This window comes from Phyllosticta citriasiana (genome assembly GCF_038021145.1).
Source record: "Phyllosticta citriasiana strain CBS 120426 chromosome Unknown IWZ02scaffold_17, whole genome shotgun sequence".
Lineage (NCBI taxonomy): Eukaryota > Fungi > Ascomycota > Dothideomycetes > Botryosphaeriales > Phyllostictaceae > Phyllosticta > Phyllosticta citriasiana.
The window spans coordinates 286,556-313,213 of NW_027117294.1; the positions used below are offsets into that span (position 1 = coordinate 286,556).

Sequence of the window (26,658 nt, forward strand, 5' to 3'; positions counted from 1 at the left end):
CGAGACCTTTCACCCAAGCTCCACCGAATCAGGCTCACCGCCATCGGCCGGCGTATCGAATACGCATTTTGTGGTAAGATCAGCATTGCCGGGGATCCGACGTCACCACCCGATCAGCACCCCGCCAGAGCTCTGCACTGCCCTTCTAGAACTCTTACTCTCAACCAAAACATCCCAGTCACAACAACCTCCATCATGTCTTCCTCCGACCTAGACCAGCTCGTGGCCATGGGCTTTGACCAAGAACGCGCCCAGCTCGCCCTCTCCAAAGCCGGCTCCAGTGAGTAAACGCTAAACACGGTATCTCACTCAAACACGACTAACGATCTGCGTCTTACAGTCCCCGACGCCATTGATTGGCTCGACAAAAACAGCGAGAAAACAATCGAAGACATCAAAGCCGAAGATGCCTCCACCGCTGAATCAGCCGCCGACGGCGCCGGCCAGGTCGCCATGAGCATGCGTTGCGCCGACTGCAGCAAGACATTCCGAACTCAAGGCGAAGTCCAGTTCCACGCCAACAAGTCGGGCCACGCCAACTTTGAGGAAAGCACCGAAGTACTCAAGCCGCTCACCGAGGAGGAGAAAAAGGCCAAGTTGGAGAACCTGCGGGCCAAGCTGGCGGTGAAGCGCGCTGGACAGGCCGAGCAGGACAAGCTCGACAAGGCGAAGAATGACGTGTGTTTGGTAAAATGTACAGTTGGAAAGGCAATTCTAACGAGTGGTAGGAAATCCGTCGCAAAGCCACCAAGGAAACCCAAGACGCCAAAGAGGCCCTGCAGGCAAAGGAGCGCATCAAGGAAGCGCAGGCTAAGAAGCGCGAGAAGCAGGAGGAGATTGAAGCGCGCAAGCGCGTGCAGGCCCGGATCGAGGAGCAAAAGGCAGAGCGCAGGCGCAAGGCCGAGGCCGAAAAGGCTGCTCGTCTTGGACAAGCACCTCCAGAAGAGCCTCCGGCTGCTGCTCCTGCACCGCCCAAGCCGTCTGCCGCATACACCGAGGCCAGACTGAGGCTGCAGACCCCGAGTGGCACTGTCCAGAAGACCTTACCCGTGGAGACAACGCTGTTCGAGGTGGCACACCAGTTGGCGCAGGAAAAGGGCATCACCGTCACCAACTTCACCCAGACCTTCCCCAAGAAGGTGTTTGACTCGACCGACTTCGGAATGACCCTGAAGGAGGCGGGCATGGTTCCGAGCGCGGCGCTCATTGTCGGCTAGAATATGCATTCGAGGCGTATGGCTTGATCTCAAAAAAGGGCGGTTGCTTTCAGTGGGTGGCTCATTTGATTGGGGGTGAAGATCAACGGGGATGCTTCATATGAACGGGGACGATGATAGCAAGGTGGAAATATCCAAATGGTGGGATACCTGTTTATACCATTTCATAGAATCAAGACCATTGAACGCCTTTTATTCCCATCCTCGGTGACCTATTTTGATGCCTTGGCCTTTTTCGCCTTGGTGTCCTTGGTTTTGGCTGCCTTGGTCTCCTTCTCAGTCTTGCCCTTGCTGGCCTTGGCCTCCTCAACAGGCTTGCTCTTAGCCTTGCTCTTCTTTTCGGCCGGCTTCGTCTCTTTGACTTCCTCGACCTTTTCCTCTACAGCGCCACCGCTAATCCTCTTGGATCTTCTCGTCGTCTTCTCCGTCACCACCCCCTTGCTGTGTTCAGGTTTGACCTTCTTGACGACCTCCGTCTCCTGGTGCGGCTTCTCAGTGATGGCCTTGGGCGCCTCCTCAGCCGCCGGCAGCGCACCCTTCTTTTCCACTGCCTCCACGCCCTTGACAGCAGGAGCCTCAAAATCGTAGCCCATCGCCTTGAGCTTCTCCTCCTTTTCCTTGCGCCTCTGCTCCTCCTTCTTAATGCGATTCTCCCAGCCCTCTCTCTCCATGCCGAGCCGCAAATGGCGGCCCTCCATCTTGTTGCGCGGGGCGGGCTTGAAGCGGCGGTTGGCGCCCTTGAACAGGTCCGGGTGTACCTGGTCCGCGGGGATATAGCGCACCTGCAGAATGTGGCCGAACATGAGATACTTGTCCATGGTCTCGGCCGTGATGCGGGCGACGGACGCGTGCGCGAATTCGATGAAGGCGTAGTGCTTGGAGCGGCCCGTCTTCTTGTTGCGCGACAGCCGCAGCCGCGTGATGTCGCCGAATTGCGAAAAGTAGGCGCGCATCTGGTGCTCGTAGAAACCGTGGGGAATGCGGCTGTACATCAATTGTTAGCAACGAGAAAGGATTTGGCGTCGTGTGATTCTTACCCGACGTAAACGACGCCAGGACCCTCCTTGCCCTCCTCTCCTTTGGCCTTGCTGAGCTTCTTGCGGAGCTTCTTCTCATTCGGTATCGTCGGAACCTTGTCTGCGTCGAAGCCTTCATCCTCGCCGTCCTCCTCGTCATCGCTGCTCTCGAAGCCCTTTAGCAGGGCCGCTGTCTGGTCATCCTCCTTTTCATTCTCGCTCTCCTGAGCAGACTCCTGTTCTTGCTCCTCCGCGGCAGCAGAATCTTCAGCTTCCGGCTCGGGCTCCGGCTCCGGCTCGGATTTGCGCTTCTTGCTGCTCTTCTTGCTCGCCTTTTCAGACTTGGCCTTTGCCTTTTCAGCCGCGGGTTCCTCGGCCTCGAAAAAATCAGAAGCGCGCTTGCGAGTCGCTTTGGTACTGGCAGTAGTTTCGGCTTTGGCTTTGGGCGCAGCAGCCTTGGTATTTTGGGGCTTCGCGGCCGCGGTCTCTTCAGCAATGGGCGCTTCGGTTTTTTTGATTTTTTTCGTCGAGGGCGAGGGAATCGAGGCGCCGCCTGGATTTATTAGCTTCGGGTGGAGTTACATAGAGAGGCGTCCTACTCTTGCGCTTCTTGTTTGTCTTTTCGGGTGCCATCTTGGAATCAATGTTTTGTGATGAGAGCACCTGGCACCCAGGACGCGCCTGAACTTTTTTCTCCAGCAGCGGTGCGCCAGCAGGGTACCGCCGAAATAGCGCCGGCGTCTACAACTTCAACCGCGGCCAGCTTGGGTTTGATAATGCTGCACGACTTTCACGCACCTGGGAATTCTGATCAAAATCTTATTTTGCGAAGTCACTCATTGCCTATTAGTAACCCTGGGCTTGTCGGATTTCCGCGTTTGATTTTCGGCCAAAGATGGCAGCCAACATCGACCTCAACGACAGAAGAGCCTGGGATGACCGCGCCCTCATAGACGGATGGGATGCTGCGCAAGAAGAGTACAACGTATGGATCTGGAACCTAAAGAGCTTGCTTGTGCTGACGAATGCCAGCTTTACCACTCTGTCCAGCTTCATGGCGAGAACATTCTCCACTACCTCGACAGAGAGCAGCTGGAGTCTCTGAAAGAGTAAGTTCGTTTGGGGGATTTTGAGCAATGCTGATTTTCCAAGTGCCTTTCAAGATTCTGGAGAGGATGATTACATTCAAGCTATCGATGCCGAACTCGAGGCCCGTCCTGCAGAGCTGGCGAAAGAAGAGGAAGCAAATGTCCCAGGAGACGCGCAGGCAGGTGACGAGGAAATGAAAGAAGCCAACGAAATCGACAAAGGTACTTTCATCTCCCACGATCAAGCGGACAAGGTGGAATGTCACTGACTCATGAATAGACGACACAGCAGCGCAAGACCAACTACTTCAAGAGACGGCAGCATCCACACATCACGTACCCAACCCAACAGCACCAGGCCCGATCATGAAAAGTAAGTCAATCAGCAACCTTCTCACCATTGGTCCATCCGTCTAACAAGGCCGTAGTGGAAGACGAGCTACTCCGCAACTTGATGCTTTCATGGTACTACGCGGGCTACTACCAAGGCAAGTACGAAGAGCGCAGCAGCAGCAGCAGCAGTGCGTCGCAGGCACCAGGCAGTGGTGGACCATCATCCAAATGAAGGAGCCTGTCCATTCACGCCACCATGTCGAGTTTTGCTTTGCGACGACGCTGCGCCACATGCAGCAACGATCCGCCATTTCATCAACACATCCGACAGGCTGCGACGGATGCCAAAAGCGCATCGTCTGCAGTCCTGCCAAATCACTATGCACGTGGTTGACAGGCAGACCCATCCGACCAGGACTACCCGCGCACGACGAAGAAAAGCTATCAAATTCCAAGAATCTCATATCAGCCTTGAACATACATGGATAGCACTAGGACCGAGCCTCTCCTTCTCCTTCCACGCCAAACCCGCAAAAAGAGAAAAAAAGACTTGGTTGGACCGGCCATGTGGCTGGCCGGCGGGGCTACACTATGCGAGAAGGTTCAGTGTCACTCGAATAATGCGACGGACATGCGACGCGGTCCGAGACGCAGCCAACACGGCCAAGCCGCGAGGCTGCCATGTCGCCACGCGCGAATTCGCACCTCTCCTCAAATCAAATGGCGAAGTCGCCTTTTCGTGGCCGCCGCCCCGGGTGCTTGGGCGCTCCCGAGCTTCCGCGCGTGGGAGCGCCGTTTTGCTTCATACATGGGTTGGGCCGAGTGGTGGAGGAGGTCACTTGAGGCGCAGGTAGGTGGTGGCAGGCAGGTTTCTCAGATTTGATCGTCTTATATCCATGCTTGACAGCTCTTGACAATTTGCCTGCGTCTCTCCCTTTTTGATCCGTGCTGTGCCCTTTTCCAATTGCGAGTGTTTGCGGCATCGCCTTTTTCCTCATCCACTCCTTCTCGTACCGCAGCGCGGCATCCACCCACCAATCTATCCACCACCACTACAGCAATGCGCCCCCTCCCACTCCCGCTCCCACTCCTCCTGCTCGCGCGCTTTGTCGCCGCACAAACCGTGCACACAATCACCGTCGGCGGACTCAAAGAAGCCGCCGCGCCAGGCGGCCAGCCAGTACCCGCCTTCACATACCAACCCGAAAGCATCACGGCGGCGCCGGGCGACGTCGTGCAGTTCAACTTCCTGCAGCTGAACCACACCATCACGCAGAGCACGTTCGAGAACCCGTGTGCCAAAGCCCGGGGCGGTTTCGATTCGGGGTTCGTCGTGAACCAGGACGGCCGGCCGGGACTGCAGTTTAGCGTGCGCGTTAACGATACTAATCCGATATGTAAGTTGGGTTCGAGTTGTTCCTTCTCGATTGCTGGAGATTTGCTGATTGGCTTGGATGGATGCGTAGGGGCGTATTGCGCGCAGGAAACGCACTGCGGCAAGGGCATGGTCTTCGCCATCAACGCGCCGGAGAGCGGGACGACGTTCAACGTGTTCAAAGCGTCGGCCATCTCGCAAGGCGGCAACGGCGCGCTGACGGCGGCCGGCATCACGGGGCCCACGCCTGCGCCGGCCGCCGTGCAGCCGCAGGGGGGCCAGCAACCTGCTGCTGCTGCTCCCCAGCCAGTGCCTTCGATCGTTCCCGGCAATGGCCAGTGTCGCGATGGCAGCGCCTGCGCGTGCAGTTGTCTGTGTGGAACCAGTAGCTTTCCGCCCCAGGCGGCGCAGAACAATTTTGGTGGCTATGCGGGTAAGTCTGTTGAGTTGGCGCTTGATGTCTTGTGGGCGCTGGCGGCAAGATTGACAGGCCTGCGGTTCCTCTCCCTGTGTTGTTGGGATCGTGTGCATGGAGACGTGTGCTGACTTTTCTTTCTAGGTATGCTACCCGGAGGAAGTAAGAAGTGAGGTCGTCTTCTCTTCGTGTGCTTGATGCATGACAGTTGAAATCCGCTGCGCGATTGACTGTATTCCTGTATGAGCGTTCTTCAAATTTACCTGTTTAATCTGCTCAACAACGACTATTGAAACTGGAAGGGTATCTTGAACGAATCCATATGTCATGCGCCCTTGTAACCATATCGCAATTTTTCCAGCCCAGCCACATCGACCGGCGCGAGTTGTGAGCGAACCAAAAAAACCAGACCAAGCACAACTATTGCTGTCAGCAGAGCTCACGGAGACCAAGAGGACGACTTACTACCCGGCACCCACCCCTCCCACTCTCCAACCCTATCCCCAGCAGCCCAACAATTCAGCGCCACGACGCCCGCCACAAACACATTCAACAGGCCAATGTAGCGCTCAAGCGGACCATCGCCATCCGGCAGCAGTCCCAACGCCTGCACCCAGTGCGCCAACGGCGACTTGTCGCCCACACCCGCACCTCTCGGCCCGCCACTCAATTCAAACGCGCTCGGCGCGGCGGCAGCAAGCGGCACGCAACACAGGACCCATCCCGACGCCGCCAGGCTCGTCAACGCTAGCAGCGCAGTCAGGCATTCGGAGAAGCTGGAGGGAGCGAATAGCGGGCGCAGGTAGAGGAGGGCGGATAAGGCAGGGAGAGACAGAAAAGCGCGGCGGTAGAACGTCGTGCGAGCGGCATCTTGGGCGCGGAGACGCGCGATGAGCTGCGCTTGTTCTGGGTCTTGTTAGGTAGCTGTATAAATATTTGAGAGAGAGAGAGAGAGAGAGAGAGAGAGAGAGGGTGACAGCGTGCCTTCTTCGTCGATACCCTCAACGGGATCGTCGGAGTCAGCATCCGAGTCTGTGGGGTAGCGGAAAGCTTTGCGCAGGCGCGTGGATGCCATGTTCTGCCGTTGCTGAAGAACATTGAAATGTCCGCGGACGTCGAGGTGGGATGCGAGCACGCGGCGGTGATGACGCACGTGGCAGAAAAAGACGCTAGTACACCGCCCGCCGCCGATCAGTGAGCTCCCGATGAATTAATCGACTCGGCCGCCAGCAATCCGATTGCACCACCACACCACGGCAGCACCCCGTCACGATGCGCACACCCATCCGCCCAACGGCCCTGCGCGCCGCGCTCCAGCTTCCCCTCCAGCCCGCCCGCAGCCTCGTGTCCGCCCCCAAGCCGGGCAGCGGACCGCTCATGACGCGCCGAGCGGACCGGGCACTGCCGGCGATCCACTCGCGGCGGTGGATGTACACGCTGCCGCTGTTCGCGCTGGTGGTGGGCGGGTCGACGCTTGCCATCTTCAACTACCAGAAGCAGACGTCGTCGGTGGTCGAGGCGACGCTGTACGCGCTGCGGACAAACCCGCGCGTGCGCGAGGCGCTGGGCCCCGAAATCTACTTTGCCAGCAAGGTCCCCTGGATCTGGGGCACCATTGATCAGGTCCACGGCAAGGTCGACATCGAGTACAAGGTCAAGGGCCGCCGCCAGCAGGGCACCGTGCGCTTTGTCAGTCTGCGCAAGGATAAGAAGGGCTTTGTGAGTTTGGCGCAGCCTACATCGCGTGCTGGAAGAGAGTGCTGATGCGACTACCGCCTTGCAGTTTGAGACGGTCCAGTGGAGTCTCACGACCGCCGACGGCCAGACGCTGCAGCTTCTCGACCCCGACAAGCCCGATCCGTTCCGCCGCCGGGACGACGACGATGATTGAATAAACTGAAACTTGCAGACGACGAACAATGTATAGGGCGACGAAGAAGGGCATTTGGCGGGTCCTCGTTTTTTCCCCTGGCAGACGTGTATCACCACTGCATCATACGGCGTTTGGAAAATGGTCATTGCAGGCTGGCAACTGTTGCCGCAGCTAAAGCACGCGTGCAGCGGCAGTCAGTTGCAAAAAATGATAACCACTCCCCCAGTTTCAGACGCAGCACGCAAGTTCTCGCGGATATTTGTCAATTCTACGTTCCCATTTTGAGCGCCCCCCTGGATGAACCACTGTCGAAAAAAGTTTTGTAAGGAACAAGACACATTAAGGAGTGGCGAGAAGAGAAGAAAAGAGAAAACAAGTGTTGTGCCGAGCGAATGGATGCACGCTATCAATCAGTCATGCTGTCATTATTCGGGTTGCTCGTTAAAGGTATGCCAAGAGCCAGGCGTCATGCCTGGCAAAGCGAACGAATTCCAAATCGTCCAGTCGAAGAACATAGAAAGGGTATATAATCCATTGCTGACGCGCAGGGGTGTCAATGGTGGGCGCATAGACGCAAGAAGAGAAGAAGAGCATGAGAAGCGACGAAACGTCTCATGATCAAAAAGTCGGCGACAGCTCGTAGGGATTGTTTTCGCGCCTCAGAGCCCGCATGCTGGGGTGGTGCGTCAGATCCGGCTTCTTGACGGTGCTGCGCAGGCGCTCGAACTCGGGAGAGCGGTTGATGGGCCCGCCGTTGACGGGTGGCGAGATGTTGAGCGGACCGGAGATGTTTTCGATGAAGCCGGTGTTCTTGGCCTTTTTCGACTTGCTGGATTTGGTCGATTTGGCGTCGGACGCGTCGTTGGTGTATTCATTGCGGTTGGGGAAGAGCGAGGCTCGAGCACTGCGGAAGAGAGAGCTCGACGCGGGCGGCGCTGGAGCGGCGGCAGCCGTGGGAGTGGGAGTCCGTGGCTGGTACGGCGTCGGGCTGCGCGTGTTGGGGACGCTACTCATGGACGTCTTGACACTCAGCGTCTTCTGGGCCTGCTCCATTTCGCGCTGGGCCTCGGCGTCTTGCAGAGCCACTACGCCTTTGGCTCGGATACAGCGGGCGCTGATGCGGAGCTTGCGGTCTCGGAAGACGAAGCTGATGCCAATGTTGAAGAAGCCGACGGCTATGCTGACAATGCCGGAGCTGAGCACCAGGCGGAAAAAGGGCGTGCCCAGCGTGGCTTCATTGATTTCCTTGTTCAGACTGCCAAGAAGATTGACACCCATGATGATCATGGCCAGGCCGAGCACGACGAAACCATGGTCGTAGCTGAGGAGCGGCCAGTCTCGCAGAAAGTAGTTTCTGAAGATGGACAGCTCAGAGACGACGAGGAATACTGCAGTCGTTAGTGGTGTTGTGAGTGAGAGGGAAAATGCTTACAAGCAACGAGGGCAGTAATGACTCGACCACAGAGGTCAAAAAAGTAGTACTGATTGGACCGGATGATGGTTTTGACAACGACGACAATGCTCGAAGTGCTGACGGCGAGCAGGACGAGAATGTTCAAGAGGCGGAAGATGTTGAGCAGAATGTAGCCTGGGCCAGCCAGGTTCTTGATGGAGAAGAGCGACATTTGGCTGCTGCAGAGAGGTGGTGGAGGATGCAGAAGCGAGGGTGATGTGATGGTGGACGGGCGAGTCCAGAGCCTCTACGAAGTGGTCAAGTGAAAGCCTTTGGAGCAAAGTGTATGCATCTGCATGGAGCCGGAAGTGAAGTGAAGAAGCAGAAGCAGAAGCAGAAGCAGAAGCGGACGTGAAGAGCTTGACATTTGCGTGTGTGTAAACCAGCGATTGGCAGGGAACAGCAGCGTTCTAGGTCTGGGAGCTGCCCGGCGGCGCATCGAGCAAGGCGTTCGATTCAGCCAATTGCCCGAGATTTCGTCACAATTAATGAAACGCCGGACGGGCTGGAGTCCGTCAGTCAGTCGATGGCTTGTGGTTTGTTTCTGCCGTGTTCCCTGCCCTGCGGCGAGGCGGCGCCCGTTTCATGGATGCCTCTCTCGACGAGTCGCTGCGCCTGGCAACCAACCGTGTTGGTGTTGTTGAGCAGGGGAGCGAAAACTGCGTCTGCCATCATCGACAATTGAAGTTGACTACATAGGTGTCGACCTCAGTGTGGTCATGATTGTGTACCGGTATAGGTCGAACTTTGAACGGAAGCTGACCGACGGCGCCGCTGCTTCCATTCACGTTCTGACAGGCCGAGCCTACTATTTTTAGGGCGTCACCCACCTTCTCTCTCTCTCTCTCTCTCTCTCTCCCTCTCTCTCTGCACCTTTTCTTTTTTTCTCCTCGCCCTCTCCGTCCGACTACCAACACCACGGACAACCCCACCCCGGTTCTTCATCAACTCCCACCATGGCCCGCGGTAATCAGCGTGAAAAGGCTCGTGAAAAGAACCAAAAGGCTCAGGCCGGCCTCGTACGTCCTTGTCCCCGTCTCCCATCTTCTTCTGTCGGGCTTGCCGCTAACCGCCCTCGCAATCCAACAGAAGAACAAGAACAATGTACGTCGTCTGCGATCAGCACTTCTAGGCCCGTCGCTCGCTCTATTTTGTCGCCCGGCCTCCCTATCCTCCATTTCGCCCATCTAACGTGACCTCTGTCCAGATGTCCGGCAGCGAGTTCCAGCGCGCCAAAGAAGACGCCGCCGCCATCATGCGCGCCAAGCAGGCTGCCGGTACGTCTGCTCCTTTCCATCACCGCCATCTACTAACTGGCGTCTTTGCTAGCCGACGCCAAAAAAGCCGACGCTTCCAAGAAGAAATGAGCTTCATTTGCCTCTTTCCTTTTCCTTGTCGTCGACGGAGCTACGGGGTAGAGTTGGTTGTTGTTGGTCATCGTCTTTGCGCGCGTGTTCGTCCCCTGCGTCTCTTCCGCGTAGGGGATTGACAAGTTATACCCCCTACCCAATTATACATACATACATGCTGCCACGACTTTTCCCGTCCGTCTTCCCAACTCCCTGGCCGTGATTGCTTTCTCGAATGAGCCTGGCGCCACGGTGCCACCGGCAATCCTTTCCCCCATCTTACGCGGCCTTGGGCAATGCATCAAAAGCGATGGCGGAGGCTGTCCAGGCACGCACTCCAGCCCAGAACAGCACGAGCAGACAGCAAACAAGGCGCCAAGACAACGGCGCACCACCATCAATCAAACACAAATCCATGCAGATGGCCGATTTTCCCAGCCTGATCAGATCATCGTGCCTGACAGCATCCGCGACTAGAAAGAATAGACTCGAGAGCAGCGACCAGGTCTGCTCTCTCGACCCGCCAAGTCGGGACCCGTCTGGATCCTCGGACCGTCTGTCGTCTTGTCTGTCCCCTTTTCTTCCCTCTCACTTGCTCGCGATAGCACCCGAGCAAGGATCCCTAATCCCAGGTGCCTCGTCCCCCGCCTGGTGCTGCTAGAAGGTGCATGCTCCTGCCCGGCCCGCCGTTCCCTGCAACCGAGCAACGTCAAAGAAAAACTTTATTTGGACCTGTCCTGTCTTGCCCTGACGTGTGCTGCTACTGCTACTGCTACTGCAGCACCTCCTCCTGCTTCCCTCTAAAACAAACACCGTTTCCGCGTGCCTGGCCGCCGCTCGCGATTTAGCAACAGCAGCATTCTGTTCAGATCGCCAATCCACCACATCAGCAGCGCATCCCCTCGCAACTGACGTGCTTGACGTCGTTCGTTCGTTCGGTGCGTACACCGTCCGTCAAGCTTTTTCGCAGCTGAACCGTACCTCACCGCAGCGCGGCGTAGTCATGACAACAAACCTCCCTCCCTCCAACCTACCTACCTTCCTTACCACCTCACAACCTTTCAAACCGCCGACCTAGCACCCTGTCGTCCGCGGCCAAACCCATCCACTCGCCTCAGTGCTATCATGCTTATTGCTGACAAGATGCTCTCTCCGCTCGCGCTTGGCTGAAAACATACCTACCTTACTCTGTCTTTGTTGAGCGAGTGATGCCACACTGATGTGAACCTACCCCTCCTCCTTCCCAGACAGGTGTGCCCGCGTGCGATAATCAATCCGCCACAGATCGCGCGCGCCGACGGCTCGCGACGAGACGGCCTCATGAACGCTGGCGGATCGCTCGATCGCGTCTGACGTCATTGTTCCCCTCCCCCTTCCCCTCTTCCTCCTGCTGCTGTTCACATATGCCGAGACTTGAAGCTCCCCACAATCATATCCCCGCATGACCAGATGCTCCTGCATGCTCGCGCTCCTCCTCGTCTCCCCTTCCCTTGACGTTTGCCGCGCCTTGCTTTTGCTGCGGGAAACTTCGCACGCTTCCCGTCCGTCGCGAAGACACGCCGGACGCCTTTCGAACTGAGCTGAGCTGAGCTGAGCTGAGCTGCCTAACTCAACACTCTCGCTCCTACATACATGCAAGCACTCGTGCATACCCCCACAACAAACACACCTATCATCCCACTGCGCGGATATAAGAAACGGCAGAGCAGCACGGCACCGCGGCCGGACGGCGGGTCGGCAGACAACCGAACCGTGCCGTCGGCTCGGCTGCTGAACATCACCCCTGCCCTGTCCTGTCTTGTTTTGTCTTGCCGTCCCGATACTGTACTCACAAATGGGCAGAAGGATGGTAGACGGCGGACGGCGGCGCTTCTTTGCTGGCAAGGGCAGGTAAAGCAAGGCAAGGCAAGGTAAGGTGAAGTAAGGTAAGTAATTAAGTGAGTACGAAGGGAGCTGTCCGTCTGTCTACCAGTCTGGCTGCCAGTCTGTCCGTTTGTTTATTTGATCGCCAAATGTCACGCTTACCCCGACACTGTGGGAATGGAAGCTGTAAGATAGATAGACGTGCATGTTTGAGAGACGAGCAGGAAGTGAATCGGCGGCATCATCCCGCTTGCGCGTCCTTCGGGACCCGTTTCCTTGCCGGTTGGCTGGCACCTGCCCGGCGTCTGACAGAGCTGCTTTGCGGGAAAAAAGTAGGTCGGGCATCATCACTGCACATCTGTCTGTCTGTCTGCTTGATCAACCGGCCGCTCACCCACATCGCGAGCTGCGTAGCGTAGCGTGGCGGGGTATGTCTCTCTATCATGCACATGAGGCCGTTCCCCCATCTCTCCGTTTATCGCGTTTGCTGTTTACAACCTGAAAGGTAAAAGAGAACGGAGATCGGCTTTACCGGTGACGGTGAGCGCGCTGGTAGATAAGTCCTCCAATACCTCCTGCGGTTAGATTGCGAATCGGAGAGGGCGTTTCGGAGGATCCCAAGGTATGTACCCCTTGCTCCTTCCCCCTTTGTCATGCTATTATATCTACCCACCTGACCGATCAGCAATGCGTAGATGCGGCAGACCGATCAAAAGGCCGAGGGGAGGATGTGATGTGATAGTTTTCCTCTCTCGCCATGTCATCATCATACCTATCTATCCATCGCAACAAGTCACGCACCACCACGAACCACGAGATAGGGGAAAGGGGGTGGGTGGAGTAGAGCGACATCAGTCGTATCAGCGACGCTCTGATTAGTTACTGCTTCACACGTGCGGATGATTGCGCTGCGTGTACATGCATGCAGCCTCCGGACGGAAGCTCCAGTCTCCTCACTTTTATTGCTTCAGAAGAGGGGTAGATTGCAGCCCCAACTGTCGTCTATGTTGTGCTTCAAGCCTTGAGCAGGCAGGCAGGCAGGCAGTCTGAGGCAAGATTCACGCTTCCCGCTTTTTCAAAGCTGCTGCTGCTGCTGCTGCTGCTGCTGCTGCTCTACTGCAATGCTGACGTTTACGCAGCGAGCGGTACACAGTGGATGTGCAGAGAGAGGATTCTGTTTGGCACGATGGCTGCTGCGTCGAGGGGTTTTTCATTCACGGCTAAATATAATTACACACGCCTTGTGGGCAGCAGTCGTCCAAACTACATTTATTAACCCTCACTCAAACAACCGCACACCACGCTCCCTCCCAGCCAGTCCCCTTCCTGCCCCCTCTCCACCCGGCGCAACAAAGTCGCGCTTCTTTCAGGTGGGACGAGCGACATCGGCGTCGTCGTCGGCGGCGGCGGCAGGTTCAGGGCCAAAAAGCCAGGCACTATCCAAAGTCAGCCTACTCTCAACCAACGTAGTCAGGGACCTATATCGGGCATTGAGTCAGGACAGTCTCGTTCACACAGTATACAGCTAAGTGGTTTCTCGTCAACAACTCACTCAGCATCCGAATCCGGCAGCGCCGATACCTGCAGCCCCAACGGCCTATCAAAGCACCCCATCGCGCGCATCTTGGCAACGCACTCTGCCAGCTTGCCGTCGTACTCCTGGATCTTGACCGTGATTCTAGGGACTAATTCTTCCAGCTTCGTTTGCACGGCGACGAGGCGGTCGTCGACTGTCTCTTTGAGTGCGGCGTCGACGCGCGGGTCGCCGTTGATTGGTTGTGCTCGCTGTTCGGCCTGCTTTTGGTATACTTCTTCGAGTGTTTCGCGCGCTTCCTCGAGAATCGTGGTGAGCTCGTCGCGTCGCTTTGATACGCTTTTGTACTTGGTTTCGGCTTCTTGTTGCTCGGCTACGGTGTAGTGTGGCGTGGCTTCGTTTTTGCTTGATGGGTGCGGTGAGGCGGATCTGGGAGTGTCGATGGGCTCGTTATCGTCTAGGTAAATCTCGTCGTGGATTGGAGACATGGCGGCAAGTGATGGGATGCGGATAGTTTTTCGTAGCGATGTGTAAAGAAAGGCTGTCCGAAAGGCTCGATTCTGGCCTCTGATGCGAGCGGTTGCGGACAAGGTGTTGTAGTGATACGCGAGAATAAGAACGACTCGAGTTTGGCCTTTGCTGCGTGGGTACCAAGTCGGAAGACAAGCAAATTCTCGTGGAACGATACTCGTCTTGACGGAGCAATGGGAACAATGTTGCAGATTCGAGGTCGAGCACAAGTCATGTCTTTAAGGGAGGTCTTTGCCATGCCCATGCACCTTCCAGCGAGGGCGGTCTCAACCATAGGACGACTTCCCTTCCTTCCATTCGAGTTGATTCTCCTTTCAATGATTCAGTTGGAATCGTGAAACCGGCAATTGCTGCCATCTCTGCATATGCACAAGTTTTGGAGTGGGTATAAATCCCTATCCGATTCGAATTAGCAAAATACGGAGTGTGAAATCTATGACGGCCTCTGGGAAAGCCGAAAAAACAATGTACAGCGAATCCAAACCGGTATCCAACTCCTCGCCTCGCAAAGCGCCTGCCCACCGCTGCATTCATGCCTTTTCACCCTGCAACATGTCCGCATCCTTCAGCTTATCGATCCACGTAAGCGACTTATTTGTGCGAGCCACCAGCCCCCGTCACCCTCAAGATAAAGTTGACCACGACGGCCGCCAGCAGGGCAATGGCCAGCACCGTCGGACCAAAGCGGTCATCGAAGCCGCTCTGGCCGCGCTGCCGGATGCTCTTGGCGCGCCAGTGAAAGGTGATGAGGGCGTAGAGCATGGCGGCCATGGCGACGAGGGTGAAGAGGCCGGCGCTGATTTGGCCGACTTTGTCGCCAAAGTTGAGGAGACCGACGGCGAGGCCGCCCAGGATGACGGTGAAGTTGAGCCAGGACAGGAACGTGCGCTCGTTGGCGAAGAAGACCTTGGGCTCGACGCGCGTGGGCAGGGCAATGCGCTTGCCTGTAGGTAGAGGTTAGCATGCAGTGACATGTGCGCTGGAAGCTGGGCTCTTACCAGGCGCGGTTTGGAGGAGGGGCTGGCTCGACATGATGATATCGCGGAGATTCCTTGGGGAGCGTGCGCAGGGCAGCTTTGGGGCGTGCGTGACAAGGGCGGGCGTGTATATATTTCGGCGCGATAATGCGATGTGTTTGACGGAGAAGCTGGAGAGGTGTTCCTGGCGGCTAGAATGTACCTCGAGAACGTCTGTGAAGAATTTGTCGGAGTGACGATGTAAAGAGACGAATTGTCGACGCCGCACAAGGTCGGGAAAGTCGCCCGTGATTGGGGGTCCCCGCTCGGACGGGTGGTGGCCGCCTCCGATCGACTCGACTCGTCTGCCAGCGGTGGCTTGCCCGTCGCTCCGCAACCGTCACCAGCTCACCCACCCACCCGCCTGCAGAGCCAGCTCCTGATAGCACAACACAACATCCCGACTCCCTGTCTTGCCGCAAAAACACTTGCAAAACACCGTCCGCTCCCCTTTGCCGTTGCTTAAACACCTCCTCCAAACTATATCACACACAATGGCTGCCCCTGTAAGACAAGTCTTGGATCCCGCATACTCCTATTCTACCTACCTGCTAAACATAACACCCTTTGCAGCCCGTTTCCGAGACCCGCCTCAAGCAAATCGCTACCGACGTACGCCGCCGCTTCCATCTTTCCATCTCCCCAGACTGACAGGAATCCCCACCAGGCCTGCGATGCCGCCATTGGCAAGGCAGAGAGCTACGTTCACGCATCGACGGCCGAGTGGAACGAGACGATAATTGTACGTCGAGGTTGCGCCCCCAAGCGGGGACACGTGCGTCTGCATCAAGGAGCCCGCAGTCTGACCTGAGGACGCAGAACTCGATCCTCAAATCCCTCATCAGCGAGACGTCGACGGGGCCCAACAACCAGCCGCCGTTCAAGTACGCCATCAACAGCACCATCATCCAGCACGCCCCCACCTTCAGCCGGACCGCCGACAGCGACTCGACCGAGGACGCCGCCGCAAGCCTCGCCAAGGTGGGCCGCCGCGGCATGCATAGCGCCGCCGGCGCCTACTGGAACAACGAAAAGGACGGCATGTGGAGCTACAAGTACGAGGGCGGCGACAAGAAGGGCCTCGATGTCGTCATTAACATCATGTGGATCGCCATTTCCTAGACCGCGCGATTTCACTTTTTGCCGCGAAAACCACACGTACACCATCGCTGGAGAACTTGTCATTTAGATTGGAAAGAGAAGGGGATCATATGGGCCACTTTTTCTTTTTTCGCATATACTCTTGTGCAGTTAGGTATTGAGCATGCCGCTTGTTTTGGCTGGAGCTCGGAGTCAGTCCGCGTCGTCTAGAACGGGGCTGAAGTTTGCTTCTTTGGATCTTTTTTGTGTTCTTGTTGTTGCTGCTGCTGTTGCTGCTGCTGCTGCTGCTCTCTCTCGGTGTGGCATCAAACTGGAAAATCAAACTGGCATCTGGACGGGATTCGAGCATTGGGAAAAACTCAAATGGCAAAGGCCGGCCTGCTCTGGGCGTTTTTTCTTTTCTTTTTTCTTCTTCTTTTTTTTTTTTTTTTTTTCCTTACTTTTGTCAATCGAGAAGCGTTTGGACCGCACTACCCACTGTCGAAACAAACATGGCGGCTGTCTGCAGCTAGGAAGGTACCTGCATACAAACTCCTCGCCTATTTACCCAATCCTCCAGCACCAAACCCTTCAGACACAAGCCCCTTACATTAGCTGCCGCCGTCACCCTTCCTCTCCCTCTTCCCCTCCCCCACAATGTCCAACAAACCGCTCCCAAAACGGCGCATGTCCCAAACCCTCCCCTCCCACAACCGCCCAGACGGCACCTAATCCAAATCGACAAACGGCTCAGCGCCCCCATTCACGACGCTGACGGGGACTTCGCTCGACGCGCAGAGCACCCGCTGGTCGATTCCGCGCCCGCTTTTGAACGTGTCGAACATGATGCGTCGGGCTCGTCCGTCGGTGTGCGCGGCTCCGTCGCGGATACAGCGCTCGTGTGGGCGGCCGACGGCTCCGTAGGCGAAGGCAAGGTATCGAAGGCAGCGGGTGGCCAGATTTCTTGCTCGGCCAGGGCCATGTGGTCGTCATCATTTTCTTCCTCTTCCTCGTCCTCGTCCTCCTCCTCCTCCCGCTCTCCTCCCTTTTCCTCGTCTCCGCCTTTCCCGTCGCGCTCCTGCGAAGCAGCGCTGTCGTGGTTGCGGTTGTGCGTGCTCGTTTCGGTTTCGGGTTTTGCTCTGGGGATTCTGCTCTAGTTTGGGCGCCTCGTGCAAAAACCCCTTCGCAACTTCAGGTTGCCAGCACCTCGCCCTGCGCCGGCGATCATGACGCCCTTGATCCACCGGACGCTCGCCCTTTTCCCCTACGCCGGAGTCGCCCATGCGCGCTTCGTCCGCTGCTACCGTCTCCCTCCAGCGCTACGTGCCCGCCCAGGCTCCACCCGAGCACGACGACGCCTCCATCGCCATTTTCCGTTGGCGGTGGCAGGGTGGACCAGCGCGTGAAGCGCCTCGAGCGCCGCCGTTGCGTGGCTGGGTTGCGTGTAGCTGGCGGAGGGATTGGGCGCGTTGGTTGAGGCGCCGTGGCCGGGGAGGTCGAGGAGGAGCGTGCGGTGGGATGTCAGGGGGAAGGAGTGGGTGTGGAGGTGTGTGAGGAGGCGGTGGAATGAGAGGGTGCAGGAGGAGTTGCTGTGGACGTGGAGGAGGGTTAGGGGGGAGGGGGTACTGGTGTCGGGCGAGTTGGGCCTGAGGGAGGAGATGTGAAGGGTGCCGTGGGAGGTGGCGATGTGGTGGTGCTCTAGGGGGAGGCCGGAGTTGCCGGTGAATGCCATGATGGTGAGTATTGCGCTGGATGAGAGTAGTTGATGGCGTCCAGTGGGTTTGAGTTGAGGCTGAGCAAACGTGGGGAGCAGCGTCCCATTGTTTGCGTACGCTGCTGCTGACGACGCTCGTGGTGTGTGGTCGAAAGACAACCTTCAGGTACAGTATGCTTCCTTGCTCTTTCAGCTTGCCGCAACTCAGTACTTTGCTTGGGAAATCAATCGACGACCCAAGAGTCCGCAGGGCCCTCCCACGGCGCTCCTCATATTCCTCGCGACCCCCAGTCCAGCTATCTCGCCCGCTCGACATGTCGTCAGATCAGCAAACCCACCTTTGTAATCGCGTACCTTGACCTTGTGCGCTCATCATCTTGCGTCGTCCTGCTCCCACTTCCTGTGTTTTTGGTCTGCGGCGTGGTATCGTGTGTCTGGGAAAGGCGGCTTGGGCACGTATCTGTTTTGTGGTAGCTGTGATAGGTCAGCAGGTCCATAGTTTGCCAGAAATCTTCCTTCGAACACGGCTGATGGCACGTTGAAACTGGATATCCTTTCGAAGAGCTATGAAAGTCCTCCTTGCTTCCTCCCTCTTTTGCTATTGTTCGTTGAGTGCCAAAGCAGGCCCGCGATAGCTCGACGAAAGCCGAGTGTGTCTTCAAAGCGTCCAGTCGTCCAGACCGAAATATTTCCTCATACGCTGCTCGCGCTTCCCCGATTCGGTGACTTGGACGTAGAAAGACGGGCCATGGTGCTGTTCATTTCCTTGATGTGTTGTCCTTTCGCCCTGAGCTCCTTCCGATTGTATTCCAACAACTGATACTGACGATGGAATGCCCGGCTTTGCCTTTCCATGTCCTTGGTCTTCTCCCTTAGCTCCTTATCCTTCTCTCGAAACGCATGACTCTTCACCTCAAGCTCTATCTCTTTTGAACTGACGAGACTTTTCATATTCTTAAAGGCGGCAGACCACTGCTTGCTGGTGGCCTTCAACGCTTGCGGAAGGAAATTGGCCGGCAAGTCCTCAAACACAGTTCCAGTCGTCTCAACACCGTCAAGAGTGGCCCAGTGTTTTGCGAACTCGTCGATGAAAAGCTTGCATGCGCCACTATCTTCTGGGACATTCTTGAAGAGCCGGATAATAGTGGGATAAGTGAGGTATGTTTTGAATCCGGCAAGGTTCCAGAGACAGATCTTGAAGCGTGCGTCGAATTGGCCTTCGATGGCTTTGGAAAGGGAATGGACGGCGTACGTCTGTGAGAAGATACATGCGCTGCTCATGAGAAAGTCCCAAAGCAGCTCTTCTTTCTCGCCGTCGCGAACTCGCGCGACCTTCGTCGGGTCTTGAAGTTGTGACCACAGCAACTCTGGAAGCTGACGCGTTTAGAGCCATTGCATGACGAGTTTGAAGACCTCTTCCTCTGTATCCTCCAGTGTCATGACCTGCGTCTTGCCCTCTTTGAACTCGCTTTTAAAGGCTCTCTCAAAGAATGACGATTCGTTGCAGATGACGCTGGTGTGGATGAGGAAGACCTTGCTGCTTGGGCAACGGCCGGGTCGGCCTCGCTACAAATACTGTTAATAGATTTCCGTCGCAGAGGAAGTGAGGAAGTGGAGTGAGCACTTACGAGATGTTAGGGACAGCTTTCGCCATGCTACCAAAGAAAGGTACGTGAGGGAATTCTGGGTGTTTAGCTACTGTGGGCTCTTTGCTGTTTGAGGGCGAAGCCGAGGTGTTAGAAACATCAAGGCATTTTCGGGAGAAGTACTCGCCTCTCTCGCACGCGTGAAGCTCTTAGTGCTGTCCACCGAGCTCGAAGCGCTGTAGCACCAGCCATGAAGAAGGCCCAGTCGCATTGGGCGCGTAGGTCAGAGGTGCAGAGAGAATCTCAGCGCCAGACCGCTCATGGAAGAAAATCACCAGCAGCGCACCCGCACTAGCCTAAATCGGGACGTCCAAACGACACAACACTCCTTGTTTCTCGACATCCACCTCGACCTCAATTTTGCCCGCAGGTCAACACGGTCGACAGCTACGCTTTCAGCCTACCTTCCGATTCCGTGCTCTTCTGCGGCATTTACAACAAGCTCACTCTGTCAAAGATATAAAACAGGAGACTGCGTTGGCACTGAGGTTGCTGTCTTGTCTCGTTGACGGCAGAATGCCTATTTCGTGGACGATGGAATACCATTGCCGCACGACATCACCTCTCGGCTCCCAGCATCTCCCGCAGTAAACCATCGAGCATCGACACCGTGAGTACTGATTTTGGGCCACTGCGTCCATCGCATTTTTTTCTCACGCTCCACCCGTTCAAGGGCCTACAGGCCACAAGTCTTGCTACATAACATGTTACGAAAATCTCCACTGTAGCATTCAGCGTGCTCTTGCTCGCACGGCACATTTGCAATATATCTTCACTTGCAGAATCGGGCAATGAGGAAGGAATCAGCATATCTCGCGTTCCAGCATGGTAAACAGAGTCCCACAGGTCTGAGGACCGTTGATTTTGGAAAAAGCACGATTATTGGACTTTGTTTGGGGGACTATGGAATCTGCTGGGGTGTGGCAGGCCAGAATATGAGTTTCCGGAATAAATCTGAGGGGTGAAAGATAATGCCAAGGGGATGCCAGTGTTTCCTACACCGTGCTCAAGCTGGAATCTGAGTATCAATCGAAAATTAGGAACCAGCCAATGTGATGATTGGAAGCAAAGAGACGCATCAACACCCTGCCATGTGAAAACGGATGAGCCCTGGTTGAGGTAACCCTCCAAAATTTTCCAAGGAGGCTCCCTTTATTTCCCGGCATGACCCGAACCAGAACCAAGTATCGTCAAGAACGCTCGTCCCGAACCTCTTCCAAGTCGGTCATGCTCATAAGGGTGAAATTGAGAGGCAACTCTTGGAACAGCTCAAGCTCCACTTGAGTCGCTTGTGCCGGCATCCAGTGCTCCGCGAATTTCCTGGAAAACGTCTTGCAGATTGGGGAGGTTTCCGGGACGTTTTTGAATACGCGTATGATGGTGGAATGGCTCGGAAAAGGTGGGGCCTTGTCAATGCCAGTCTCAAAGCGCTTTTTGAATCTGGTATGAACGAAATCGCGAAGCTTGACCATGTCGAACATTTTGGCGAAGACGTACACGCCGCTCATCACGTAGTCCCACACCAGCTCGACTTCGTTTCCTTCCTCGTCAAGCACTTTTTCATGAGGCCCCCATCTGACAACATCCCTGGGTCTTATTTTTCTGAACAAGGGTACGCGACCAGTGTACATCCAGTCCATGACGATCTTGAAGACCTCTACTTCAGTCTCCTCCAGGATAATTACTCCCTCAATGCCTTCTTTAAATCCGCTTTTCAGGGCATTGGAAAAGACCGGAGAGGACTTGCACACGATATCCATGTGGATGAGGAAGTGTCTTTGATTTGGGCCGATCTTGAAGGTCACGATCCGCTGTTCTCCATCGCTGAGCTTGGGTGTCAGTACACTGTCTCCCCCATGATTGATGGTACATACGAGGCATCTGGTGTAGTCTTCGCCATACCGCCAACCGATTATTTGCGCTAGTGGATTCAGCGCAGGGTTCGCTTCTTCTTATAAGTTCCGGATCATCGAGTATGTTTGTGGTTTGAGCGATGTGAAGCTGTCAAGCGTGCAAAGGTGGTTGTAAAGATGGGATGGCCTTAATTCCAGTGGCTTTGCTGCTGGAGCAGCGCTCTTCAAAGACGGCACGAGCCGTCAAGCTCATTGGAGGTCGTAACTTGTTGCAGTGAAGGTGCGGTCGAAGAGTCGGATTGGGTTGGCGAACAGAGGTGAGAAGAAAGACTTTGGTGCCAGCTTTGGGAAGAAATTCAGGTGACAGCGTCGCTGCTCTACCCGAGAGAGAAGTGCAGGACTAGATGGGATTATTCTGGAGGAGCAAGAGGTGGAAGCGAGAAGTGCAAAACGAGGGGTGATCAATTGGTCGGGAGATGCGTGGAGATGTCGAGAAGACGTGGGTGAATGCCGCTTCAGGATATTTCCACGCAGCGCCCGCACTTGCCCAATTTGGAAAGGTTGACTACACGGTACATGTATTCTAGATTGAATCCGTTGGATATGTGGATACCTTTTATATGTAGCGGCAGCCCAGGATTTTCTTTTCTCTTGACACCCACGGTGGCTGTACGGGGGGGTCAGTAGTAATAGTTGTGCGCTTGTTGTAGCCGGGCCCTCGACAATCGAGGAGGCTCGTAGCGGTGGTACCTGCTGTGCCCTGGAAAATATGAGATGGCGAAACTAGACTGGAAATCAAAACCTACTCGGGCGTTGCATGTTTACAACTGCATTCTCAATGCGACTGGCCATGCGCCGTTTGTATTCTCGCATGCGGTTTTTTGGTCCGTGCTCTGTGTCCACAGGTCCATTAAAACGATTGTCCAAGAAAGAGCCCTGCGTGCCCCAGCACAAATTTTGATTTTCCATTTCCTTTTGTAGAGACGATCGACGTTCAGCGACCTTTTTCAATGCCTGCAGGACGAAACTCTGCGGCAGATCTTTGGTCAAATGGTCATAGGCTTTGCATTGACTCGGATCCCAGTACTGCGCAAATTTCTCGACGAAAAGTTGGCAGAGTGGAGAAGTTTCCGCGACGTTGTCGAAGACCCTGATAATAGTCACCATGGTCGGATAGATTGGTTGTATTTCGGAGTATTGTTCGCGAAAGAGATCCAAAATGGCTTCGGCCAGTGCGGGGACATTGTAGATGGTTGAAAATATGTAGCAGCTGCTCATGAGATAGTCCCATTGCCTCTCAATTCTGAATCCTTGGTCATTTTTTCTCCAACACTCGTCTTGTTCGCCTTTCTGCGGCACTGGTAGTTTCCGGTAGTACATCCAGTCCATGACGGCATTGAAAACATCTTCCGCGGTATCTTGAAGGACCATCATTTTCTCACGGCCTTCTTTGAATGGACCCTTGAATGCATTGTTGAAGAATTCGGAGACGCTGCAAATCATGTCTATGTGAAGGACAAACACTTTTTCGTTTGGACCAACTTTCAACGTCACCATCGCCTGCTCGCTTTCACTGAACAACTAAATGTTAGAAACTAGCTCTGTTGTGATTTATGAGAGTACTCACGAAAGCGGGAGTGGGCTACTCATCGTAGAAGCAGGAGTCCCTTGAACGTATGCAGCGGGAGGCGAGGTCTGGGATGACCGGGACATTTTCCTTTGCAAACTCAAGAGTCGGGACTGAGCTACCAAGATTCGATTTCAAGCCTCCAACACTCGACTTGAAAGTCTAGTTCTTACTGAGTTTGTTCCACTGAGGGACAGCAGAAAGTCGGAACGCAAGGCTTTAAGTAGCTGATGAATGAGTCACGTTGTACGGAACCGTCAATTCGACCTGGTTGACGAGCAACAAGGGGCAAAGCGTGCAACCACGAGCCTTGCCACGTGAGGATTCTGTTGATAATACCAACACAAGAGAACATCAAGTCTGGTGTGATTTCTCCTTGATTCAGATGTAACTGTCTAGAAACTGGTTCCCTCCTGGTTGCATACCAAACCAAACAGTACCTTGGTATTCAGTGCCCCTTCAACTTCCACCCTCACCTGCAAAGAGTATGAGACAGTCCACCCACCCTTCTTTCCTCTCCAGCATATTTTGATAACCAACCAAAAGTAGCGGAAAAAGCACTGAGAGTTCTTCCGGCTAACAATCGGCCCAACGAATCGAAGTCTCCACAGCAAGCAACTCGCAGAGAGGCGAGCTGGGGGAATCTCTTCAAAAAGCCTGGAAGTACGATGGTTGTGGGCATGGCATCATACGAATCAGGCTGGTTCTCTGAAGCGCATATCCGGGATTCAAACTCTTGTTCGTAGTTGTTTCAAGTAATGGTTGTTCCCCACGCGAAGCCGGGAGGTCAGGAATTGAAGCTTTTTGGGACAATGCGACCATTCCAGCGATTTCATATGGAACATGAATGTGCTGGTCAGAGAGATTAGGTTCATGTGAAATGGTGACCCCACATGCTCTATGAAGTCGGTCCCGACTGCGGCCATTCATACTCAATTTCGTCACCTCTACACAACACACGATTTCAACAGTGGTCGGAATTCGATGTTAGGCGTGGATTGTGGTAGGGAAAGAGATGTCGAGAGGAATGGGCTTGTCGACGTGGAAGGCTTCGTCGGCGTGTGGCTTTCCGACAAAGATGGCACTGGCAGCATATCAGTGATGGTTTAGATGAGTAAGCATGTCTCTCACAGATGGGGTCAAGCAAATTGGTGAGGAGACTTCCTGTTGGTAAGGTGGTGAGTTGCTGTTGCTTGGAAGACGACCAGGCAGAGTTGCGTGCGGGGAGAAGCCCAGAGAGTGAACAGGCAAGTCGACGACGGGAGTCACCTGCGTACGGGCTTACAGCCAAAGGGTCCGGGTCGGCACAGTCGGAACAAGCGTACTTCTCGCACTGTTAGTCGACACTGTCAGTGTGGACGTGACGTGCGCTCTTTTTTCGTAATTCCAACCCATAAAAAAGCCCCAAAACAGCTGGCAATAAAGGAGAAAACAGATGCCTACGCAAGTCAGAGGCATAGAACTTTGAGGCACGACAATTAAAAGCACGTCAAACTGTAGCGGAAATCGAGAGCGACATGTTTTGGAAGGAATCTGTTTTCGTTCAGGCCAAAGGAGAGGAAACAGAAGAGCACGACCGAGCCATTCCATTGCGAATACTCGAATTGTCACCTGGAGACATGTGAGCCGACCGAAAACTGGCATAACTACCTCAGAGGACAATCGGAAAATCCCTCAGAGCCATCGGAACAGAGAACAACGGACTGATTTCATCTTCCAAGCATCATGATCCTGCCCTTGAGGCTATCCGGGAGGTGCAAATGGAACATGAGATCTCCATCTGGCTGGTTGTTGAAGAATGCCATAATAGCCTTGGAGACCGCCTTGCAGATTGGGGCGTACTCCGGGACCTCGTCCAAGAGTCGGTATAGTGTTGCATCCTCCGGTAAACAGTTGAAGATTGACAGCGCGTCGTTGCAGGGTGAGAAGTGCGCTTTGATGAAGGCGTCGTGAAGCGCTTGGGCGAAGTCCTCCACCATGTACATGTGCGCGAAGACGTAGGCTCGGCTGATGGCGCTGTCCCACGTGCGCTCCGCCTTCGAGCAATTATCGGTCTGCAGAGTGGGAGTCTGGTCTCGGTGAGTGGAGAAGGGTGAGATCTCTCTTGTACGCATCCAAGTTGTGAAGAGCTCGAAGGTATCGGCGTCGGTCTCAGGGAGATGCAGAGTGCTAGTCTTTCCCTCTTGGAATCGGTTGCTGAAGGCGTTGCGGAAGAATTGGGATTGGATCACGATGTCCTTCTTCTTCAGGACGAAGACGGTACGGTCGACGACAACTCTGACGTTCAACCTAGCAATTCGTCAGTTGAGCTCGGGGAAGATCTGCATTTGCTTACGGGTTGTCTGGTAACATCCAATCCCAGTGGCGGGACGAGTTGATTGCCATGGTGATTATCCTTTGGTCTTATAGAGATTGTTGTTGTGTTAGAGAAAACAACGAGAGGTGGCTGGGAGCAGAGGTTGTGTGGTGTGAGAAAACAAGTTACGCCGGCGGCACCACCTGTGGCGAGGGCAACGGCACTGTCAGTGTGCACCTAAAAACATTTCACAGAAATGATAGCAACAGTGTCAAATTGGAGTCTACGCCGATTTACTCAGACCCCTTCTGCCCCGAAAGTTGCGTCCAACTAAAATTAGCACTCCACTCACCTCGCAACATCTACTATTGATGCTTCCTCTCCGACACCCTCCATTACTCTACACGCCTATTATAATGCCTACGAAGATTAAATGGACGAACAACGGCAACTAGTGTTAATGATCAGGCCAGAATTTCATCCAAAGTTCGCACATTAAACGCTGTAGGAACCATAAAACACGACGAAACGAAGCAGTGAGCAATTCACAAGGGTAAAGGGACTTCTGCAGCAGCAGCAGGGTTTCATGGCGCCTGAAGACGGTTTCCAGAAATCAAAAGAACTAAAAGGCTGGAAAAGGAAACGGGGGACCAGGAAGTTGCGAGCTATACGCGAATTGATGAGCGACTTGATGTCGAGACTTACCCCACATGGTGGCCTTTAATGACCTACGGACCATGTTTCCTGTTCATCCATAAACCATTCAGACTGGAGTTCCGCGCAGCAAACAGTTAACGTAAGAGAGCTTAGCGCCAGCGACGCGTCCACCGATTTCCGAGATCTTCTCCCTGAGTTCGCGAGGGTAGCTGAGCTCAAAGAGAAAAGCGCCATCATTCTCATGGTCATGAAAGATGACAATGGATTTGGCGACAGCTCTAGAGGGCTTACATTATTTAGGGAGTTCGCTCAGGATAGGGTTGAGATCTTCGTAGGTTGGGAAAGCATAGAACACGTCGAGCGAGTCTTGGACCTTGGGGAAGAATGCGGCCCTGTATTCGTCCTTGAGGCGGTCCTCCAAGCTGACGATTTGGTAGAGATGCGCGAACATGTATAGGTTGATGAACTGCCGCTGATTGGTCATCTCAGACCTGGTGCGAGTCGGAACGGGGCCAGTGAAGAAGGTCGGCAGTTTGCCGAAGCGCATCCAATCTGCGAAGATCTCGAAGGTTTGTTCGTCCGTCTCCGGCAGGTCGAGAACACCATTGCTAGCCTCCTGGAAGCTGCCATTGACCGCGTTGAGGAAGAAGCTCGACTGCTTCATGAGAGGCACCTTCTTGATGACGAATGTGTGGTCTTTTTGTTCGGGAGACTGACGATGA

At 54.9% G+C, this 26,658-nt stretch overlaps 16 protein-coding genes across 16 annotated transcripts; 6 read left to right on the forward strand and 10 right to left on the reverse strand.

Annotated features, from left to right (window-relative positions):
- The first annotated feature begins 8 nt into the window (after window positions 1-8).
- IWZ02DRAFT_103196 (ubiquitin-related domain-containing protein) lies at window positions 9-1,323 on the forward strand. The gene is made up of 3 exons (XM_066761279.1): window positions 9-280; window positions 341-678; window positions 729-1,323. Exons 1-3 carry the CDS (start codon window positions 196-198, stop codon window positions 1,215-1,217), a joined length of 912 nt encoding a protein of 303 aa, XP_066618475.1. The 5' UTR covers window positions 9-195; the 3' UTR covers window positions 1,218-1,323.
- A 106-nt stretch (window positions 1,324-1,429) lies between these two features.
- On the reverse strand, window positions 1,430-2,866 carry IWZ02DRAFT_436990 (uncharacterized protein; the record flags this gene model as incomplete). Its single annotated transcript, XM_066766580.1, has 3 exons — window positions 1,430-2,201; window positions 2,255-2,786; window positions 2,833-2,866. 3 exons carry the CDS (start codon window positions 2,864-2,866, stop codon window positions 1,430-1,432), a joined length of 1,338 nt encoding a protein of 445 aa, XP_066618476.1.
- A 262-nt stretch (window positions 2,867-3,128) lies between these two features.
- On the forward strand, window positions 3,129-3,886 carry IWZ02DRAFT_494414 (uncharacterized protein; the record flags this gene model as incomplete). The annotated part of the gene is made up of 5 exons (XM_066770018.1): window positions 3,129-3,218; window positions 3,266-3,342; window positions 3,386-3,543; window positions 3,602-3,694; window positions 3,750-3,886. The coding sequence occupies 5 exons, from the start codon at window positions 3,129-3,131 to the stop codon at window positions 3,884-3,886; spliced, it is 555 nt and encodes a 184-aa protein (XP_066618477.1).
- Window positions 3,887-4,626: 740 nt separating this feature from the next.
- On the forward strand, window positions 4,627-5,669 carry IWZ02DRAFT_103229 (uncharacterized protein). Its single transcript, XM_066761281.1, has 3 exons — window positions 4,627-5,051; window positions 5,121-5,462; window positions 5,589-5,669. Exons 1-3 carry the CDS (start codon window positions 4,715-4,717, stop codon window positions 5,615-5,617), a joined length of 708 nt encoding a protein of 235 aa, XP_066618478.1. The 5' UTR covers window positions 4,627-4,714; the 3' UTR covers window positions 5,618-5,669.
- IWZ02DRAFT_103223 (uncharacterized protein) lies at window positions 5,665-6,641 on the reverse strand. Its single transcript, XM_066761280.1, has 3 exons — window positions 6,429-6,641; window positions 5,910-6,350; window positions 5,665-5,864 (listed from the first exon to the last, which is right to left on the reverse strand). Exons 1-3 carry the CDS (start codon window positions 6,517-6,519, stop codon window positions 5,770-5,772), a joined length of 627 nt encoding a protein of 208 aa, XP_066618479.1. The 5' UTR covers window positions 6,520-6,641; the 3' UTR covers window positions 5,665-5,769.
- A 52-nt stretch (window positions 6,642-6,693) lies between these two features.
- IWZ02DRAFT_103283 (cytochrome oxidase complex assembly protein) lies at window positions 6,694-7,662 on the forward strand. The gene is made up of 2 exons (XM_066761284.1): window positions 6,694-7,163; window positions 7,228-7,662. Exons 1-2 carry the CDS (start codon window positions 6,717-6,719, stop codon window positions 7,333-7,335), a joined length of 555 nt encoding a protein of 184 aa, XP_066618480.1. The 5' UTR covers window positions 6,694-6,716; the 3' UTR covers window positions 7,336-7,662.
- A 37-nt stretch (window positions 7,663-7,699) lies between these two features.
- On the reverse strand, window positions 7,700-9,119 carry IWZ02DRAFT_103280 (uncharacterized protein). Its single transcript, XM_066761283.1, has 2 exons — window positions 8,750-9,119; window positions 7,700-8,705 (listed from the first exon to the last, which is right to left on the reverse strand). Exons 1-2 carry the CDS (start codon window positions 8,940-8,942, stop codon window positions 7,936-7,938), a joined length of 963 nt encoding a protein of 320 aa, XP_066618481.1. The 5' UTR covers window positions 8,943-9,119; the 3' UTR covers window positions 7,700-7,935.
- Window positions 9,120-9,468: 349 nt separating this feature from the next.
- IWZ02DRAFT_103252 (uncharacterized protein) lies at window positions 9,469-10,246 on the forward strand. The gene is made up of 4 exons (XM_066761282.1): window positions 9,469-9,789; window positions 9,860-9,874; window positions 9,978-10,047; window positions 10,100-10,246. Exons 1-4 carry the CDS (start codon window positions 9,727-9,729, stop codon window positions 10,135-10,137), a joined length of 186 nt encoding a protein of 61 aa, XP_066618482.1. The 5' UTR covers window positions 9,469-9,726; the 3' UTR covers window positions 10,138-10,246.
- A 2,736-nt stretch (window positions 10,247-12,982) lies between these two features.
- Window positions 12,983-14,190, reverse strand: IWZ02DRAFT_103320 (uncharacterized protein; the record flags this gene model as incomplete). Its single annotated transcript, XM_066761285.1, has 2 exons — window positions 12,983-13,418; window positions 13,535-14,190. Coding segments are annotated over 2 exons (726 nt in total), but the record flags the coding sequence as incomplete, so codon positions are not given.
- Window positions 14,191-14,638: 448 nt separating this feature from the next.
- On the reverse strand, window positions 14,639-15,079 carry IWZ02DRAFT_385966 (uncharacterized protein; the record flags this gene model as incomplete). Its single annotated transcript, XM_066765440.1, has 2 exons — window positions 14,639-14,991; window positions 15,046-15,079. 2 exons carry the CDS (start codon window positions 15,077-15,079, stop codon window positions 14,639-14,641), a joined length of 387 nt encoding a protein of 128 aa, XP_066618484.1.
- Window positions 15,080-15,400: 321 nt separating this feature from the next.
- On the forward strand, window positions 15,401-16,634 carry IWZ02DRAFT_463286 (Tctex-1). The gene is made up of 4 exons (XM_066768343.1): window positions 15,401-15,569; window positions 15,637-15,675; window positions 15,731-15,805; window positions 15,883-16,634. Exons 1-4 carry the CDS (start codon window positions 15,558-15,560, stop codon window positions 16,183-16,185), a joined length of 429 nt encoding a protein of 142 aa, XP_066618485.1. The 5' UTR covers window positions 15,401-15,557; the 3' UTR covers window positions 16,186-16,634.
- Window positions 16,575-19,723, reverse strand: IWZ02DRAFT_485345 (uncharacterized protein). Its single transcript, XM_066769219.1, has 8 exons — window positions 19,631-19,723; window positions 19,486-19,569; window positions 19,271-19,423; window positions 18,557-19,231; window positions 18,212-18,513; window positions 17,976-18,165; window positions 17,486-17,935; window positions 16,575-17,296 (listed from the first exon to the last, which is right to left on the reverse strand). The coding sequence occupies exons 3-8, from the start codon at window positions 19,295-19,297 to the stop codon at window positions 16,907-16,909; spliced, it is 2,034 nt and encodes a 677-aa protein (XP_066618486.1). The 5' UTR covers window positions 19,298-19,423; window positions 19,486-19,569; window positions 19,631-19,723; the 3' UTR covers window positions 16,575-16,906.
- Window positions 19,724-20,693: 970 nt separating this feature from the next.
- IWZ02DRAFT_437000 (uncharacterized protein) lies at window positions 20,694-21,263 on the reverse strand (the record flags this gene model as incomplete). Its single annotated transcript, XM_066766581.1, has 1 exon — window positions 20,694-21,263. One exon carries the CDS (start codon window positions 21,261-21,263, stop codon window positions 20,694-20,696), a length of 570 nt encoding a protein of 189 aa, XP_066618487.1.
- A 608-nt stretch (window positions 21,264-21,871) lies between these two features.
- IWZ02DRAFT_437001 (uncharacterized protein) lies at window positions 21,872-23,069 on the reverse strand (the record flags this gene model as incomplete). Its single annotated transcript, XM_066766582.1, has 3 exons — window positions 21,872-22,023; window positions 22,163-22,929; window positions 22,984-23,069. The coding sequence occupies 3 exons, from the start codon at window positions 23,067-23,069 to the stop codon at window positions 21,872-21,874; spliced, it is 1,005 nt and encodes a 334-aa protein (XP_066618488.1).
- Window positions 23,070-24,554: 1,485 nt separating this feature from the next.
- Window positions 24,555-25,394, reverse strand: IWZ02DRAFT_502767 (uncharacterized protein). Its single transcript, XM_066770312.1, has 2 exons — window positions 25,319-25,394; window positions 24,555-25,272 (listed from the first exon to the last, which is right to left on the reverse strand). The coding sequence occupies exons 1-2, from the start codon at window positions 25,366-25,368 to the stop codon at window positions 24,693-24,695; spliced, it is 630 nt and encodes a 209-aa protein (XP_066618489.1). The 5' UTR covers window positions 25,369-25,394; the 3' UTR covers window positions 24,555-24,692.
- A 482-nt stretch (window positions 25,395-25,876) lies between these two features.
- On the reverse strand, window positions 25,877-26,600 carry IWZ02DRAFT_485347 (uncharacterized protein; the record flags this gene model as incomplete). Its single annotated transcript, XM_066769220.1, has 1 exon — window positions 25,877-26,600. One exon carries the CDS (start codon window positions 26,598-26,600, stop codon window positions 26,229-26,231), a length of 372 nt encoding a protein of 123 aa, XP_066618490.1. The 3' UTR covers window positions 25,877-26,228.
- Between the last annotated feature and the right edge of the window lie 58 nt (window positions 26,601-26,658).